The sequence below is a fragment of the Pinus tabuliformis genome, chromosome Q (genome assembly GCF_031772625.1).
Source record: "Pinus tabuliformis cultivar Carrire ecotype Pingquan chromosome Q, CPIR1, whole genome shotgun sequence".
NCBI lineage: Eukaryota > Viridiplantae > Streptophyta > Pinopsida > Pinales > Pinaceae > Pinus > Pinus tabuliformis.
Window position 1 is genome coordinate 210068394 of NC_142296.1, and position 19943 is coordinate 210088336.

Genomic DNA, 19943 nt, shown 5'->3' on the forward strand with positions numbered 1-19943 from the left:
CTCTGTTTTGTCTTAAAAGATCATTGGCATGAATAGCTATATTTTCCTATCATCCCATGCCCTTCTCAAGGACTTCGATGGGTGGACCCAGAAACTTTGAAAAAACTGCCCGTGGAAACGTCACTGGAAATTGTTGAGACACCTATGCCCCGATCGGACTTGGTGGGCAGGAAACTTCCAAAAAATGTGTCTGAAACATCAGTAGAAATGGCTAAAACGGCTTGGAAACGCCACCACCATCCATAGCGTACGGCGTTTCCAGATTTGAAAATGCAATATGGTATGGCTGACAGTGTTTCCAACCCGTTTCATACTCATTTAGGTGTTATACGCATTTCAGCTACTAGGACATGGCGCAATTAGACATTTGGAACATGGCACAATTAGGCATTTTTGGTACTAATAGAGTCCAATTACGCATTTTCTGCAGCTTAGTATTCAGGTCATTTGGCAATGCCGTAATACAAGGTAAGATTCCATTATTTCATTATGTATGATACGAAACAGGTTTCGTTTCCTTCATGACCACACTTGTTTTAGATAATCAGCTAACTCATTATTTTAGAAATCAAGTGCACAGATCTAAGTAGTTATGCTTCCATAAATTACTAATGAGACACATTTAGCTCACTCTAGAATTATCTATGATTTTCTAGATCAAATGTATATGCATAGGGAATAGTTTCGATCATTGTGCTAATTAAACAACTTGAAAGAGAACAAAAAAAAGTGTCATTTGTAAAATTGGACTAAGAAGCACCTACTAGTTTCTAACAAAGACGCATTGTAACCATCATCTAAAGAAATCGTCCACTAGTAGATGGCTCGTGAAACAAAAGATTACAAAAGCCAATAATGATTGAGCATCAGAAGACAACACTTCCCTGATGCGAATAAGCTGAAAACTCTTTACGTAAAAAAAAAAAGAATAAAATAAATAGAACACATAAAACAGGAACATCTTGGGCTGCAAATATACATGATAAAAAGGGATGGACCTCGAACCATATGCATCACAACATGATTTATAATATTACTCTGCCAAGCTATTGACGCTACTCGAATCAGGCTTTATTTATGAATAATTTGATCAGAACCAACGGAAAAATACATGCAACTAAGTTGGCTCTTAATTATGTATGAATATTGGTTAGAGATTCAGCTAGAGTTACCACCTTGCATTTTGAACATGGCAAAATATTACAAGGGGTGTTCAAATTACACCACATAATTTACATAGAAATGTCATGTAAATATACAAAAATTCAAGAATTCCACCTACCGTCTTGGATCTCCCCTTGGTTTTCCTTCAAAGAATTCACTTAGCATCCTATCCAAATCTTCGGGAGTATATTTTATGTACTTCTGGGGATTTTTTCCGTTGTCTAACAATGATCTGAAATCAAATCTTAAATGAAATTAGAACCATGCACTTTAAATCAAGGTTATGCAAATGTCTATGGCATTTTCCATTTATAAAATTTGAAATCAACACAATCAATTTCAATATCGAATCTATATTCAAGGGACAAGACGTATACCCAAAGCGTTTAAGAAATTGACGATAAGCTGGTAAGAGAACCTCGGCCACTGCCAAACGTAGAGACTCCCGCAGCTCATTGTCGGGAACAGTCCATTGAGTTTGCCGTTGGTGAAGCTCTTCAAATTGCATATTAAACGCTTTGAACCTTCATAAAATAAACATCAAAGAATTCATCTTGCTGCTGTGCACATGACCAAACAAACGGAGAAATTGTGGTATGAATAGCTCAACAACAGAAATAGATGCCGATAGCATATAGTGAGCACTCAAAATCCACCCTATACTTGGATCATTCTTGTTCTTTAGAGTTTTCATTTTCTGGAGACAGGCGTTTATTAGAACGTCAGCAGGGCCAACTGGCCTATGGGACAAAGATGCTTCGTGGCCAGACATTTATTAAAATGTTCACAAGGCGAGCTAATCTATGGAACAAAGATGCTTACATTCAGTGCAAAATTTTCATCAACATGAGTGTGGGCAAATGAAAATTCAGAGTAGTAAGGATTAATATCATGGCAATAACATCCAAGAAAGTACCCATGAAAATCTTTGCCCCTTTTAACAATTATACCAGTGGCAAGCAGTGAAGAAAATTGTGAAGATTCAACCCAATGGAAAGGAAAGATACTAATTGGGAACTAACCTTTCCTTCAATAGAGCTCTGGAAACACTGCTGCTGGTGCTTCCTTCTGTACCAAGTCCACCACTACCAGAGGAACTCAAGCCTTGCACAGTAAGGCATTGCAAAATCTGCAAATTATCATCTTTTGACTATCAGTAGCCGATCTATCTTAATACCTTCACAGGGCGAATAATCAATGAGAAACATAAACGCATACTCATTTATCGACCCCTCAGACCTAGTTGGTTGAGTATAGAAGACAAGCCAATTCATGGATGGAGAAAAATAATTGCTTAACATGATGACCTATAACTAGCACCCATAAGATTTATACGAGTTTTGTAAAAAAAATATACAAGTCATTGTCAAATGCACAATAAGTTTTGCACAAACTGAGATCAATCACAAGAAATGCCATAAAAAAGGTTATCGTAGATTCCAATTAAAGTTGAACTTTCTTCACAAGTCCAACTCTAGCATGAAGTCCTCTATTTTCTGACTAGGACCAACTAACATCTTCTACTGTTACCACTCCCAGACTACTAGTATAAACAACGACATAAGTTTTACAAGAGAATAAAATGTAATATAATCCAGTACTTCATTAAGATACCAAAGACTCCAAATATGATCAATCTGCTATATCATTAAAAACTTCTAATGGGTGGTATAATCACTCCCTTGTTTAGAGCAGATTTTTAAACAATAAATATAATCACTCGCAAGGAATAATTGTTCAAAGACACAGTAAAACTAGATTTTATCACTAACCATTGACTTAAATTCAGATGTACCAAATTGAATAGCAGAAAAACCATAAAACCTTACCAGCAGACTGGATACTCTTTTAGAGGTATTGGAGTTAAAATCCCTTGGGTAAATAGAAAGTTGTTCCAGCTACTAATATAACCTTGGATTGAAATGCAACTCTAAAATTGAAAATTGTTAATCCTAACAAACATCCTATGGTCATATTTAATAAGTGGTTTTTGGTCATCTCTAAAACCAAAAGAACCTGATATTAATTGTAGGTTTGTATGCCTATTTATTTTCAGAAGAATTATTCATGTGAATCCCCAAACATACCCTCGAGTTTTGAAAATCCGTTGCATCTCCAGCCAAATTATTGCCACATTCATGTTTGTGGTAACTTCCTTCCAGGCAATTAGCTGTGCAAAGATTAAATTGGACAAACTGTAGATTCATAGAATTATACCTTGCACCAAACACTTCTTCTGTAATTGATTTGCATGCTGCTGCACTATTTGAGGATGAATTAAACAGCAAGAAGTACATCAAATAATAACAGAATATAGCAAATAAGTAATTAAAATTAATGTACACGAAATATACTAACCAAATATATGCTTTATTTGTATAATTTGTCACCTGGTTAACTGAGTTACTGTATAATATTGCTTGTTGCCCTGTTTTGACAAGTTTTACTAGTAACACTACCAGCAAGCAAGAGGCACTTGAATATGACATATAATTAGGAGGGTTAATTTGTAAAAATGTTTGCTGACCTCTTTTTAAACAGGTCCGTAATTTTTGGAGAAAATGCAAAAATCAACAGGCAAACCTCTTGATAAGCCTTGGACGTGTTACCCACCCACTAAAATGGCTAACCCCATGGGAGAACTTTTATCCTACATTTGACAGCGAGCAGGACAGAGAGTCAAGCAGCAGCCCCTGACAGCTGCTATTTGACGATGATACGCTATGTGCCTCCGCCATTTGCATCAACCACATGCTTCTCACCATCCAGCATTACCACTTGGATGAAGGTGGGCTGCTATTCAAAAGGTATTTTGATCATTTTGCAATCGGATGCTTCTGCTTGTTTGTTTTGGGCATTTAGTATGAACAAAGGGGTGCGCTGTAAGAGTGACCAATCTTAACTGTAAATCTGTTCTCTCCTCTTAACACAGGGGATAATCCTTAACCCTAGTCGAGTCAGACCTCCCTCAAGGCCTTAGGGTTATATGAGGGGCACTACTTGGAAAGCCATGATTGAGATAGCGTGTTCATTTTCCCTTTACACCATACTTGACACTTTCCATCACATATTACAAACCCCATATACCACATCTGTTCTTCAGGTCTAACTTGTCATTGGTTCTTTGGGATTTGGCACCCTCATGTCCACCCTCCTTGAGTAGGGCCGGAAAACTATTGCCTTGCAGGTTGATGAAGCTAATACAATGGAAAAGTATATCATGGCCACAATAAAAGAAAGAGAAGAAAATAAAAAATGCAAAAGATGGCCATGATATAAAATTAGCACATGGACAAAGGCCTAGCATGAGCACTACCCTCCTCATTAGCCGTCACCCGGTTCCTGAGCACATGATGCTCTTTCACATCAAAAGGAAAGATGAGAGATAAATTGTCTCATCTTAAGGGGTAATATAAATGCTACAACATAAAGAGCAAGCTCTCACCCTTCAGCTATATGTTATTATGTAGTGATACAAAGCACTATCAAGAAGAAGTAAAAGGCGCACAAAAGTGGTGGAAAAAGCAAGCTGAGCAGGGTAACTCATGCCTCCCACCTTTACATTCATACACTCAGAATGTGGACTTCCCATCAATTGGTATCTTTGACCATGGCACTTGGTAAGGAAGCCTTTTCCCCTCCATTATCATACATGTACACTAACACCTATTAATTGAGGGGTGGACCTTGGAATTGTCACTTCCCCTTGAGGGCTAGAAGCACCTAATAGGGATGGCCATTAACCACCTCTATCAAGATAGGGAACACTTTTACAGGACTTGGTCTAGTTAGATATCAGAAGGTGATCCTTGTTTGAAGTATTAACATGCCCTTAACATTCAAATTTGGTCCACTTAGATGCATATATGATCTTAGTCTTTGATGGATGGTTGCTTTTACTTGAGTTCATGATGTTTTCTCAGGTGGTCCATTGCAACCCATGCCTTGAAGGCACCCACTCCACAAGTACCCATGCCCTTTCAGAGAGATATATGGCTTAGCACATGCAGTGTTGGGAGAGTTGAGCCTTCTGACAACATGAGGATATGTTACATGTCCCAAGACACCCTTAAGACCCAGGACGTTGGTCTACATTGACCTAGCATAGAAGATTCTTCATGATGACACTACTGGACCCAGCATACCCCCAGGCTAGCCTTGACACTACCTAATGGGAAGTACTTGATTCAAAGCCCAAACGAGGATGGTGGTCTCCGATTGAGAGACTTGGGAGGGCATGTTGCACCTAGAGAAACCCTAATGCTAGAGAAAGGAAGCCTCATTTTGACAGTTCGAGACCCATTGAGGTGAAATGATGGCAACCCAGTTGGACTTTGGACCCGAGAGGAGGATTTGAGGTGGATTTGAGCACATTTCCTCAAATTTTGGATGACTCTAGCACCATGACACTTTTTCACACATCATCACACCATGACATGGCATTTGAAGCCCTAAAAAAGCATGACATCGGCATTTCTAGAAGCTACGGCTCATGCATGGGCATTTATTGCTTATTTTGTCACTTAGCTAGTGGGTTGGCTTGTAACCCAAGGTTTTCTTCTAGAAGCTACGGCTCATGCATGGGCATTTATTGCTTATTTTGTCACTTAGCTAGTGGGTTGGCTTGTAACCCAAGGTTTTCTTCTAGAAGCTACGGCTCATGCATGGGCATTTATTGCTTATTTTGTCACTTAGCTAGTGGGTTGGCTTGTAACCCAAGGTTTTCTTATGCCAAACTTGTCTTAGGGCTTCATTAGTCAAAAAATAGTTGAGATAGACCTCATATAAATAGAGGTCACCTCATTTGTCTTTTCATCATCACTTGTGGAGCAATTCAACCTCTTTGAGAGATTTCGGCCTAGCTGAAATAGACTTGTATCTTGTGGAGATGTGATCTTTTGTGGAGTATTTACTTTTGGAGATATTTTCTTCTTGTTACGAACAAAGTTCATATACACAACAAAACATTCAAAAGATCTGGTATATAAGAATGTCCATCATGGGACATACAATATCTTATATAAAGATGTGCAAAAGATATGAGATGATGATTAAAATGAGGGTGAGGGCCTACTTATATACCTAGGTAGGTACCTCTTCACAAACGGTCATGTCCTTAGAGACATGCCTCTTCACTACTAATTATTAGTTAGTTAATCATTAATCATTATTATTGTTCTTTACATTAGTTGTATTATTTTTATATATATTTTATTCACAGTGTTGCCTTCCTCTTCAAAAAGCTTTGTCCTCAAAGCTTATTGCTAACAAAGCGTGTCATCTGCTTCTTTTTCTTGTAATCTATTTGTATCCTTCATAATTCTTCTAGTTTTCATCTTCGTTGATACATGATGATAGGATCCCTTGAGAGATAAGTAAAATTGTCGAACTGAGAAGGGATCTAACCATCCTAAATCAATTTTCCGTGGAATCTTGCAGTTGCTGGAAACTTGTGATGAATTGTTATAACAAGACTGGATTGTGCAAACTTCAGTGTTTCTTGGAACATAAGTTTGTCGTTTATGTTTTGAGTGATACTGATTCGTAGATTGATTGAGATGCATATTCTCGTGATTCAGATTTCGATAAGGAGTTCTTTTGGTTTGACTTTCCCTTATCATGTGTGTGGAAATTTCCTGATTTACTTCCAAGTACAGATGTTGTTGAGATGATTACAAAATCCTCACATGGAATTTTCATTGTTTGAACTGTAACATCTGAATATGTCTTCTGTTCAATTGGATTTGGATTTGTCAAAATTGTGAAATTAATGGAATTTGTGTTTGTTCCATTTTCTTCAACTTGACTACTACGTCTAGAGATTTTGATGCTTCTTTTGTGACAAGTTCTTCGAATTAATTTCAATGATTTCTTATCATCCTTAAGTTTTTTACTTTGATTAAGGAGACTTTGGTTATGATTTTTTAAATGTGAAAGTTCTTCATTTTCTGCATTGTTGACATTTTCTTATTGTCTTTCTCATCTTTTAAATTTTTTATTTGTTATAATATCCTTTGATTAAGGGTTTTTAAGCGTAATTTTTTTTCTTATTTCTCTGATAGACTCTCGTTGAGTTTCTTCTCAGAACTTTCATTTTCTTACTTTAATTTTTGCTTCTTAACCTTGGACTTCTTGATATATTTTTTATTATGGTCCTTTAGGCGCAAAAGTTCTTCGTCCTTTTCTTACAACTTATTGTAAAACATGTCTTCGAGATCTTTACATTTCTTTTCCAATGCATTGTTTTTTTGTTCAAGCTCTGCAAATTCTTCCTCTAATCTTTTTATTTGTGTCTATGTATTACCTTGATGCTCTTTGGTACTAAGTAATCTTCCACATGCTAGACAACATAATTTGCAACTTTTTTGAATATATATATATATATATATATATATATCCAATTTTCGTTAAAACAAAACTCTTTGGTACTAAGTAATCTTCCACATGCTAGACAACATAATTTGCAACTTTTTTGAATATATATATATATATATCCAATTTTTGTTAAAACAAAATGGACATTTAGTCCAAAATGTTGACTTACTCATGGAGCTCATATTTTCCTTTATAACTTCACACTTAATCTTTTTTCCTTTTTTCACTATCTTTTTTGTTTTTGTTAATTTAATATATATTTAATTCTCTCTCTCTCTCTCTTTTCTGCCAAAGGCCTGATGGAAAAATTGGAGAATCTCCAAAAATTGTTGTTATGAATATAATTCATAACAAGTAAAATAAATAAAATTAATGTAAATATTAAATAATCAAATATTGGTTATGTTAAATAGTCATTAAGTAGAGTGAAAAGGCATGTCTAAAAGACATGCCCAGTCACGAAAAGACACTACTTAGGTATATATATGCGAGTCCTCATTGTAAAATTCATCACTTATACACTTTTTATATATAATAAATTATTATTACAAATACCTCTCATGTATTTTTACATTCAAGCCTACAAGCTATCGATTTTGATGCTTCAGTGGTATCAGAGCCATGGCGCACAATATAATCATGTGGGTCTTTGAACGTTGTTCACTGCACAATGTGCCATTACATTCACGTCCTGATTGCGTTGAGCAGTTTAATAAAATTCAAGAAGTATTTCAGCGATTAGAAAAATCATGTGCAGAAGTTAAAGCATGTCGAAAGGAAATCGATAGTAAGGGAGATGATAACGACAGTGAAGAAAAGAAAAAAGATGAAGCAGTAGATGATTATAATGTTCAATATTATGATGAAGGCATATCAAGGCCATCAAGTGCTCTGTTGATACCTGCAGGCCCAAGACCTGTTGTTCCTGTTGTACCCATTCAAATTGTTCCATTGTTGTCACGGTCTGTCAGTGCATCAGGAAGACTAGGAGTAGGAGATTCTATGGCTTCAAATAGCATGTTGTTGTGTCAAAGGTCACAGGTGCCTCCATCATACAACATGGATGTTGTTGGAAAGAATAAGAGTAATTACGTTGCGCATGTTCCTCTTTCAGACTCGAGTGCTCACACTCTGGCAGCGGCAAGTCCCTCTTAAGGTTCCATTGTTTCACATTCTAGTGGTTTTATGCAGAACTCTCTTTCATCTTTTATGTTACCTCCATGTACAATTCCAGGGTCTGAGAAAAAAAAATTACAGTGAGCCCATCGACCCTACGCAACACAGCGTGACGTTCAATCCAAGTTATGATCAGCTCTGGACTCCGCTTTACGGCCCTGCTCATCCTTATGCCAAGGATAGGATCGCTCAAGGCATGAGAAACCACAAGCTTGGTTTTGTGGAGGATTCAACCATCGAACCCTTCATGTTCGACGAGCAGTACAATACTTTTCACAGGTATGGTTACGCTGCCGACCCTTCTGCTTCTTTGGGTAGTCATATTGTTGGTGATTTAGAGACTTTGAAGAAAAACGATGGGGCATCTGTGTATAATTTACCTAAACGTGAGCATAAGAAGCAGAAACTCGAGAAAAAAATGATACAGAAGGACAAGAAAGAGGAGGAGGAAAAAGAAGTTGGAGAGGAAGTTGATAATCCTTCCACGGAAGAGTGGCTGAAGAAGAATAGGAAAAGCCCTTGGGCTGGTAAGAAGGAGGGTTTGCAGACTGAATTGACTGAGGAGCAGAAGAAGTATGCTCAGGAACATGCTAAGAAGAAGGGTGAGAAGGTTGAGATTGTAGATAAGACTACTTTCCATGGCAAGGAGGAGAGGGACTACCAAGGGCGGTCTTGGATTGATCCTCCCAAGGATGCCAAGCAACCAATGATCATTGTTATATTCCAAAGATGTGGGTGCATACATGGAGGGCTGGAGCCTATCGAAGAATATTACAGTTACAACTAGTTCTCTATGGCCTTGGAGGGCTAGAGCCTATCGAAGAATATTACGTGAGAGAGTATGAGGTACATTGTAGTTGCATGGAGTTGGATTTTGCCATTTTAATGAGGGATAAATTTGAATGGATTAATGATATCGTTGTGTACGATCCGCTTCTGTCTTCATTTGAAGAAATTGCCATACATGCCCTCGGCTGTACTTGTCTCTCTGTCAATGAAAATTGCAGATGGACAATGGATAGACCAACGCTATTTTTCATGCCTCACTGTGCAAATTTTCTCACCGAGAATGTTTTGAATGCAAACAATAAGATTATCATATTAGGTAATAGTCTCAACAGAGCAGATCCAACCTTTTTCCATAAGAAGAAGCGGTTTGTGAGGCATATTGCAGTAGGATATGCTTGCCAAGTTAACTTTTCACCCGATGGGCAATTTGCTATGTTCGGAGATAGCGGTTGGGTAACACATATTCACAGTATCTTGTCAACTTCTTCTTGGATTGGTGCACGAATTGCTCTGGAAGGTGCCTTGGTGCTGGTTCATTGCTTCTGTAATTTCGTTTTGGCCAGAGAGAGCATTTTCTGGCACCTGTTGCTTCGTTCTTAGGCAATTTGTTCAATTTATCCAAAAGAGTTTTTTATCGATTCGTCTTGAATTTAAAAAATGCAAAATCCACAGCCTGACATGGCAGAAGGTCTCTCTCATATTTGTGCAAAATCCACAGCCCAACGTGGCACATCGTGTCAATTTAGTGCAGAATCCACAGCCTGGCATGGCACATGGTGTCAATTTGGTGCAGAATCCACAACCTGGCATGGCACATGGTGTCAATTTGGTGCAGAATCCACAGCCTGGCATGGCACATGGTGTCAATTCTAAACCAAATCAGACCTTGTGCAGACTCTGTGATTTTGTGCTAGGGGTTAATTGTGCGTGTGCTAATTGTTTTAATCATACGTGGACTCGTTTCAACGAGTTGAAACGAGAGCTTGAAAACCAACGAACGAAAAATTCATGTGAGTTGGAAGCTCTTCAAAATTCGAACGAAGAGGTTGAATTTTTGAGAAAGTGGGACTTCACTCCCGGTGAAGCATCCTCGACTACTGATGTTACCATAGTTTGCAATTCTGATGGAACTTTGTTTCACGCACACTCTCTCATTCTGGTGAGTAAGTCGGATGTATTCCGTGCAATGCTGGAAGGGAATGAAAGAAAAGAAGTGCACATTGATGGGGCTCCAGGAAATATTGTGGAAGCATTTGTGAAGTTGTTGTACACTGGGCTAAGCATGTGTCGACAACTGGGATAGCATTTAATCTATTCATATTATAGACCATTCACAACGTTTCAGACAGAATTCGACAACGTTTCGGACGGAAATTTGGCGTGAGGGTTAAATTAATATTTTTAACTTTAATTTATATAGTTACATTTAACATAGTTTAATTAATTAAATTATTAAAATAATAATAATAATAGTAGTAGTAGTTAGAGTTTAAAAAAAGAAGAAAAAAAAGAGTTATTAAAAGAAAACCTAGAGTTATAATAAAAAAAAATAGAGTTATATAAAAAATAAAAATAAAAAAATCCAAGGGAATATTACTAATGAGCTACATGACAAGAGGATGGCCAGATTATATACATCGAGACAACAGACACTAAGTGAAGAAAATCCACAGCACTAAAGCTTTGAGGACGAAGCTTCTGAAGGAAGGGGTTATGTTATGAATATAATTCATAGCAAGTAAAATAAATAAAATAAATGTAAATATTAAATAGTCAAATATTGGTTATGTTAAATAGTCGTTAAGTTGAGTGAAAAGGGATGTCTAAAAGGCATGCCCAGTCATGAAAGGACACTGCTTAAGTATATATATGCAGGGTCCTCATTGTAACATTCATCACTTATACATTTTTTATATAATAAATTATTATTAAAAATACGTCTAGTGTATTTTTACATTCAAGCCTACAAGCTATCGATTTTGATGCTTCAATTGCGTAGCGAAACGCTCAAATCACGACAACGACAAGGTTGACGAAAGTTCGATGGCCAAAGGCCAGATCAAGATAGCTCTATGCAACGATTGAGTGGTCAGAGGATCGAACAACTCTGATACCAATGTTACGAACAAAGTTCGTATACGCAGTAGAATATTCAGAAGATCTAGTATATAAGAATGTCCATTATGGAACCAGATTCTTCATAAGAAACCATATTCAATTACAAACTGGTGGAGCAGCATTTGGAAACTCACAGCACCGCCGAGATCCAAACTATTCTTCTGGTGCATATTGAGAGACAAGGTGCCTACCGGGGAACATCTTACACATAGAGCTTTTCAAGGGCCCACCTGGTGCATCCTGTGCAAATGCGCCTCTGAATCTACAGACCATCTCTTTCTGTGCTGCAAGGTCATAATATCCCTTTGGCGTACCTTATCCACTTTGATCCGATATGCTGGGCATTGGGAGGGTAATGATTTGGGCAGCGCTTGGGACGATTGGTCAAATAGACACAGGGGATCAAATCTACAGAACCTACCTGTACTTGTCAGCTGGTACATATGGAAAGCCCGAAACTGTCATATATTCGATAACAGACCAACGCATTGGCCTCACATTGACGCTGGGATAATCTCTGCATACAGGGAACTGCCAGATCCACCACCTCCTAGAGAGCGACAACCACAACCTCCTCCTTGTATCGACAAAAATATACCCTGGGTTTTCTTTGACGGGGCTGCAAACCAACAAGGATGTGGAGGAGGTTTCATCTTGCATATCAGTGAACAACACCTCTATAAAGTCAAGATGGATTTGGGTGCTGGAACAAATAATTATGCTGAGCTCATTACCTTGCGCCACTTACTACATTTCTCTTTGGGACACCAATGCACCAATTTAAACATTTTTGGGGACTTCAATGGCATTACTGATTGTCACATTCGCACACTCAACAACATTTTAAACGAGGTAAATATTTTTAAGGCAGAGTTTAACAATATTTCTTGCTCGCATATCTACAGGGAGCATAACGGCAATGTTGACAAATTATCCAAGGAGGCCGCGTTATTGCCCAGAGGCGAATGGTTGATAGATGAGCAGCAAGGGACAAATGAGTATCAGTGTTACCATCGTCCATATATAGATCCAATCTATCAGAGGGACCTTGGTCATTGACCAAGCTATTTTTTGGTTTTGTATAATATGAAACAATAGAAATTTTTGACAAATTCTGAATTTTATAAGGGCCCCGCGTGGCTCATGTACAGGCCTAAACAAGCATACTACAGTTTGATATTTTCCACAGCTGAATATAGCAGATCGCCCTGCGAGGTGTCTCTGGAACAACTCATAGCATGTTATCATGTCCATAGCCCATAGTGACACAGATACAGCATATGCAATAGCATCTACAATATGTAATTTTTCCTACTTAATGAAAAATTACGGATTTTTCTAGGGGAAAAAAGAATGTCCATTATGGGACAGATAATATATTATATAGAAATGTACAAAATATATGAGATGATGATTACAATGAGGGTGAGGGCCTACTTATATACCTAGGCAGGTACCGCTTCACAAACAATCATGTCCTTAGAGACATGCATCTTCACTACTAATTATTAGTTAATTAATCATTATTATTGTTATTTACATTATTTATACATGTATTTTTATTCATAACACTTGCTTTGGAGACATCATTTTGGGTTAATAAAGGATCGATTCGTGTATTCCATATTGTTGAATGTCTTTTTATGGCTATTGAATGGAATGGTTGATGTTAGTGTTTTTATGTATCGTTAAGAATGTATGATAATCCTTTGAAAGAATCCTCATGTTAGGCTCTCTTCAATGACTTTATCCCCTCAAAAAATGATAGCTAGGGTTTTTCAAACTAACTAACTCCATTGTAGGGTTTTAATCTTCCAAAAGTAGATCTCCCTCTGAACTCCACCCAAGATCGAGCACTGACCTTTCCACATAGGTGATCACACCATAAAAATCTTCATAAACCTATATTTCCCCCCTTCTCTCAAATTTTCAGTGCTTTAAGGCAAGCTGCTACTATAGGGCTAGGGCTAAATTCAACTAGGTTAAGTGTGTTGGCTTGTGCAGGGATTATATACATGGTTTGTAACTCATTGCCTCAAAATTATCCTTTTCCTGTGGTGAATTCTTCCATTTTAGGGTTGATGTCACAAGCCCTAGGCAAACCTTAATCTAGCCTAGCATTCAACTTGGGGTCTTTTGAAGGTTTGTTGCTCCTAATATTGATCATATTCATCTTGTCAAGCCTTTAATTGGCCATGCGTACATTTGTATGCATTTCTCCTTGCTTAGTTATTAAACCATAGGTCACTTGTGCCCTGGATAGGTCTTTGGAGGGCACGCTTCACCTTGTTCTTGTTGATTTGAGCCTTATCCTTAAGCCGATTGTCTTTCCTTACCCTATCCTTGTCACCTTCGAGCCTTGGACTTGAATATCCATTAAATGACCTACATAGGGCAGCCAACCTTGTGGTGGAAATCTACTAAACAACAGGAGGTGGTGGTTTTGGTGACAGTGGGCCTCCACCTCATAATGTTGTCCCTTGGTCTATCCTTCGTGTTGTGAGGCATATGGCAAGACATGATAGATTTTGAAGCAACATCTTCTAGCGTCATAGCGGGGGAGGATTTGAGTCAACCTCCTTTGTATCTGAAGATTAAGCTTCATTCCTTTTTGAAGGGAGTATTTATGTTGACAATATAACCTAACTTTTGGTGACAATATAACCATGGAAGTAGGTACTCAAACACTCTTGACTTATCACCAAAGAATTGATGAGCCTCTGGCACTCCTGTCATGGATAGATTAAACACGAGGAAGGGAATTAGACCTTGGATGTAGTACTTCGTGGCCCCTTTGAACTTTGAAAAGATTTTGGGATACCCCCACCCTTTGCCCATAGGGCTATAAATGGTTACAACGTTTTCATGGTAAAAAATCTGAGGACCCTAAAAATCATATAAAGGAGTTTGAACTAGCTTGTTGTTCTTAGCTAGGTAAGGAGGTTGAGGATGATGTGGTTATGACCTTGTTTGCCCTATCATTAAAAGATAACTCCCAAAAATGGTTCATATCCCTTCCTGAGAAATCTATTGATTCATGGATTGATCTAGCCAAAGCTTTCACCTTTAGGTGGATTAGAGAAAGAAACATTGTTGAGTTATATAGAGATTTCCTCTTGGTGAAGAAAGATTACCTTGAAATCATCAAGGAATATAACCAAAGGTTCAATAGCATAGTTTCCTTGATACCAGAGAAACTAAAACCCCTTGATGAGTTAGTACTTTCAACTTACCTCCAAGCATTGGTCGAAGAAATTACCTACCCTACAAGGGACAAGAGACCTAAAACGGTTCTACATGGTCAAGATGAAGCCCTTCAAATCGCTGACCTTCTAGCGCTAGATCTAACAAAACTCGAAAGGCCCTTAGTTTCTAATGTTGCTTTTATCAAGGACCTTAAGAGATGTTGTGAAAACTTAATGCCTATTGTATTGAAAAACTATAGTACTATGATTTCCCAAATCAACATGATAGAAGAAGTTGAAAAAAAACTCCGCCCCACAAGATTCAAGGCGCAGTTAATACTAACCTACCTATTGTCTTATATACTAGACAATTTGATAAGGGGCATCCCCCGTTATTTATAACCCTTGAAATTAATGGTTTCCTCCTCCATGATTGCATGCTTGATTCATGATCGTCAACTAATATAATTCCATTAAGGATCATGAAGCAATTAGGCATGGAGATCTCAACGAAATACATGAATGTGTGTGGGATTGATTCTAAAGCCGCTGAAGTGTGTGGAATCACAGAGAACTTCTCTGTCATGATGCATAGGCAATGTTATTATCGAGAAAATGGGCATCTTCCCTTGGTGGAACCATCCAGATGGACATGTCCCACATTAAGGTCCCCATGGGAGAAAATTCCTATGCCATTATATTTAGGAAGCCATCAACTCGACCTTTAATTGAACATCTTCCGTAACCTTAAACAAAGACCTAGAAGAAGACTATGGATGTGGAGAATGGAGGATCTCTCAAAAGGCTGCCACCCCTGAACCAAAGACGGATGGAGTATGGACCATGTATTTCGATGGAGCATACTCAAAGTTAGTTTCAAATGCAGGTGTAGTTTTGATATCACCCTCCCAAATGCACATTTTGTTTTCTTATAGGCTGGCATTTGATTACACAAACATGGCCAAATATGGAGCCTTAACTTTAGGCCTGGATATAGCCCTTAGTAAAGGGATACAACACTTGAAAGCCATAGGAGATTATGATCTAATTGTATCTCAGGTTAAGGGATCATTTAATGCCAAAAATGAAAAAGTCAAGAAATACAAGAATCACATATTACATACAATATAAGAATTTGAAACATTTGGAATTGAAGTTGTCCCAAGAGAACAAATTTTTGTGGTTGATTCCCTAGTAGTGGTTGCATCCACATTACAATCACCAAGCGATAATATCATTGAACTAGGAGACTTCACCATGGATGTCATCTTTAGGCATGCAATACCCGATAATCAAGAGCATTGACTTGTTTTTGAAGATGACAAGCAAATAGTAGGTTTTCTCCAAAAGGATAGACATAATCAAAATGGAGTCGCAGAAAAAGAGATAACTATGGAGAAGACATTTGATCAAAGTGATAGGAGTAAGGTCAAAAAGAAAGTAGAGGAATCCCCTGACATCATAGAAATAAATCTAGGTTCTGATTCTTCCCCTCAAATGATTAATATAGGTAAAGGACTGTCGAAGGATGAGAGAGAACTTAACTAGAAAAACTCCTAAAAGAGTTTAAGGATGTTTTCGCTTGGCCATATCAAGATTTGAAGGCCTATAGCCAAAAAGTTATTCAACATACTATCCCTCTTGAAGAAGGGGCTAAGCCTATAAGACAAAATTAGATGAATATAAGCCCCAAATTAGCCCCCTTGGACAAAGAGGAACTTCAAAAGATGTTGGATGTCAAAACCATTGCTCCCATAAGAAATTCTTCATGGATAACTAACCATGTGGTCACCTGAAAGAAAACTGGTAATATTAGTGGATATCAGGGATCTTAATTGGGCATGCCTCAAGGACAATTATCCCTTGCCAAACATGGAAAATCTATTACAACAAATCACTGGATCTAATATTATGTCCATGCTTAATGGGTTTTCGAGATCCAACCAAGTGATGGTAAAAGAGGAAGATCAATTGAAAACTACCTTCAATACCCCTTGGGGAACTTACAAATATCTAAGAACGTTATTTAGTTTATTAAATGCAAGATCTATGTTTCAAAGAGCAATGGATTTTTTCTTTAGGGATGCTATTGGTAAAATTATGGAGATATATCAGGATGATTTGAATGTGGCCTCCAAAGAAAGACACGACCATTACAAGCATCTTAGGAAGGTTTTCGAAAAATGTCGGAAGTATGGCATATTCTTGAACCCTAAGAAGTCAATCTTTGGTGTTGAGTCTTGACCAAAGTAAGTTATTAGGACACAATGTCTCGAAGGATGGAATTAGCGTTGATCCGGAAAAAGACGAGTCTATCAAAATATTGTCCCTCCCAGAGACAAGAAAGCTTTGCGATCATTCTTTGGAAAAATTAACTTTATAAGAAGATTCATTCCAAATTTTACCAAAATAGTCAAACCCATGAATGACTTATTAAAGAAAGGCGTTCCATACATGTGGGATGAGAAAAGGGCCAAGTACTTTGAGTAAATTAAACAAAGAATAATCTCAGCCCTAGTCCTAGTAGGCCTCCAAATATTTCCATATCTATGGGGTATATATGCAAAAAGATAACGAGGGAAACGAGAAACCAATATCATTTATGAGTAAGCCTTTGCAAGATGTTGAAGTTAGATATACTCACTGAAAAGCAAGCTTATTCTTTTGTTAAATCCCTTGAGCATTTCTAAACATATGTGGGATATAACAAGATCCATGCCTTTGTCCCATACCTGAATGTAAAAGATGTATTGACTCAAAATGATTGTTTGGGATCAAGTAGAAAGTGGGTTTCTAAAATCCAAGAATATGATCTTGATATATGTCCTAAAAAAATCACCAAAGACCAAGGTTTGGCGGATATGTTAATTCAAAAGAACGTTAAGGCTTTCCAAATGGGTGAAGGGGAATAAATTTGTGCAACTTCTATTGACTATAAGATGAAGAATTATAATTTGATACCATATACTATCTTAAGAACTTGTTCACCCCTCCTGGATTGATTGATAATAAAAGAGGAGCTTTGAGATTAAAAGGCACTAAATATTGCTTGACTCAAAATGGACTTGGTTGGATGAGTCCTAGTGGGATAATTACCCGATGTGTGAACAAGGAAGAAGCTAAAAAACTAATTGAGTTTCACGCGATTTTGTGGAGGGCATTATGCCACCAGAACTACTACTCATAAGATACTTGGGGCAAGTTACCACTGGCCTCTTATCTTTGGTCATACCCTACAATTTGTTAGAACCTGTCAACCATGCCAACTATTTACTGGTAAAAAGAAACTACCTGCCCTCCCGCTAAAGAGTATAGTTATTGAATCCCCATTTCAGCAATGGGGCCTTGATTTTATAAGGGAATTCAAAGACAATTCTAGTTGACGGTCACAAGTGGACCCTTACAACCATTGATTGACTTACAAAGTGGGTTGAAGCCATTCCTACAATAAAGGCCAATAAACAAATAATTATTGATTTCCTTGAAGATCACATTATCACTAGATTTGGGTCCCTACCAAAATTGCAACCATAGTGCTAAGGCTTTTAACTCCATGACTCTTGCATCCATGTGTTGTAAGTATGGCATCGTACTAGCCCACTCGTCAAACTATTATCCCCAAGGAAATGGCCACGTAGAAATGAGTAACAAGAACCTTATGACGATTATCAAGAAAATAGTGGGCAAGAATAATAGAAGTTGGGATAGTAAGATCAAAAATGCTTTATGGGTTGATCATACAACTACCAAGGGTTCCACGGGTTTTAGCGCCTTTCAGCATGTATTTGGGGCTGAAGCAAAGTTTCCCATCTAGTTGCAGTTATCGGTGTTGGAGTGTCTCAAGGCATTCCTTGAGCAACAAGATTGCTCAGCAACCAACGTTCCTCAAGCTTAAGATATTTGTCTCGCAAAGTGTTACGATGCTTTCTTTGATTCACCAACCATGAGTTGTGTTGATGATGTTAATTTCTTTAAACCCAGTTACAAATTTACTGTCTCAACAAATAATCATAGATCTGAAATAAGCAATGCTTTCTAATCTAATTTGTAACAATAAATATTCTAGAATTTTAACCAAATAACCAACATAAGCAAAAATACTCAAAACTAATCACATGCAATAGAGAATAACACAGATATACCCTGGAAACCCCAGTGTGGGGAAAACCGACAAATGTTGGGCTTTTTATTCAACTTCAGGAAAAATATTTTTTTACAGTAGTCTTACAAGAATTTGTTACAACAAATACACAGCAAAAGATATCGACCCTCTCAATAACTCAGCCCTTGTACAACACACACGCACGACCCAACAAATCTTGTGTGCACAAGGAAAAATCAGCCTCTTGACCCAAAAGAATACTCAACCTACTTGCTCTGAGGAAATCGACCTCTATTGATCTCACTTGCCTGATCTCGCTCTAGCTTGGGTCAATCTATCCTTTTCTCACTCTCGTTGTCAAATATTTCATTCCATTGAATCCCAACTTGTTCCAATCAATTGTGTCTCACCTTTGGATCGAACCTCCTATTAAAAAGATCAAACCCTAATCTCAAGCAAAATCCCTAATCTCAATGGTTGACATTAGATCTCAAATCAACAGTCGCAACTCATTCTGTTGTTGACTTATTTTCCCTTTTATAAAAAAAGCACCAAAAATTAAATTAAATTGTTGTTTAAAGTCTTGACTTAAGAAATTCATTAATTGACTATCATAGGAGATAATTAAGGTGACTCGCTACATGTCATGGCACCTGATCCATGCAAAATCACCTTCCAAGCTACAATCTCAACACTCATTCTTAGCGAGGAAGGTGTTCTGCACAACATCTGACTTATTCTTGAAGAAAACAAATTTGCCCTTCATCAAGGCTTTTGTCAAGATGTCTATTATATGCTCATTCGTGGGAATGTATTGCAGCTTCAATGTCCCCTTCTGCACACAATCTCTCATGAAGTGGTACTTGATCTCAAAATGCTCCAAGTTTTCATGGAATACTGGATTCTCAGAGAGTTTACTACAACTACGATTATCACAACGAATGACAGCCAAATCCAGCTCCTAATAAAAAGCATAACAAGGAATTTCCAAAGCCAAATAGCCTTGCATGCCGCCATACTAGCAGTCATGTACT

At 37.6% G+C, this 19943-nt stretch overlaps 1 protein-coding gene across 1 annotated transcript in view; it reads right to left on the reverse strand.

The window, feature by feature from the left end:
- Positions 1-1049: 1049 nt before the first annotated feature.
- The window catches only part of LOC149218955 (exocyst complex component EXO70A1-like), a 175069-nt gene continuing 156175 nt past the window's right edge, over positions 1050-19943 (reverse strand). The window contains exons 10-12 of the mRNA XM_089384183.1: positions 2187-2293; positions 1542-1688; positions 1050-1396 (exon numbers count right to left, since the gene is read on the reverse strand). Of these exons, the coding sequence (XP_089240309.1) occupies positions 1279-1396; positions 1542-1688; positions 2187-2293 (372 nt within the window). The 3' untranslated portion in view covers positions 1050-1278. The remainder of the gene's footprint in view (positions 1397-1541; positions 1689-2186; positions 2294-19943) is intronic.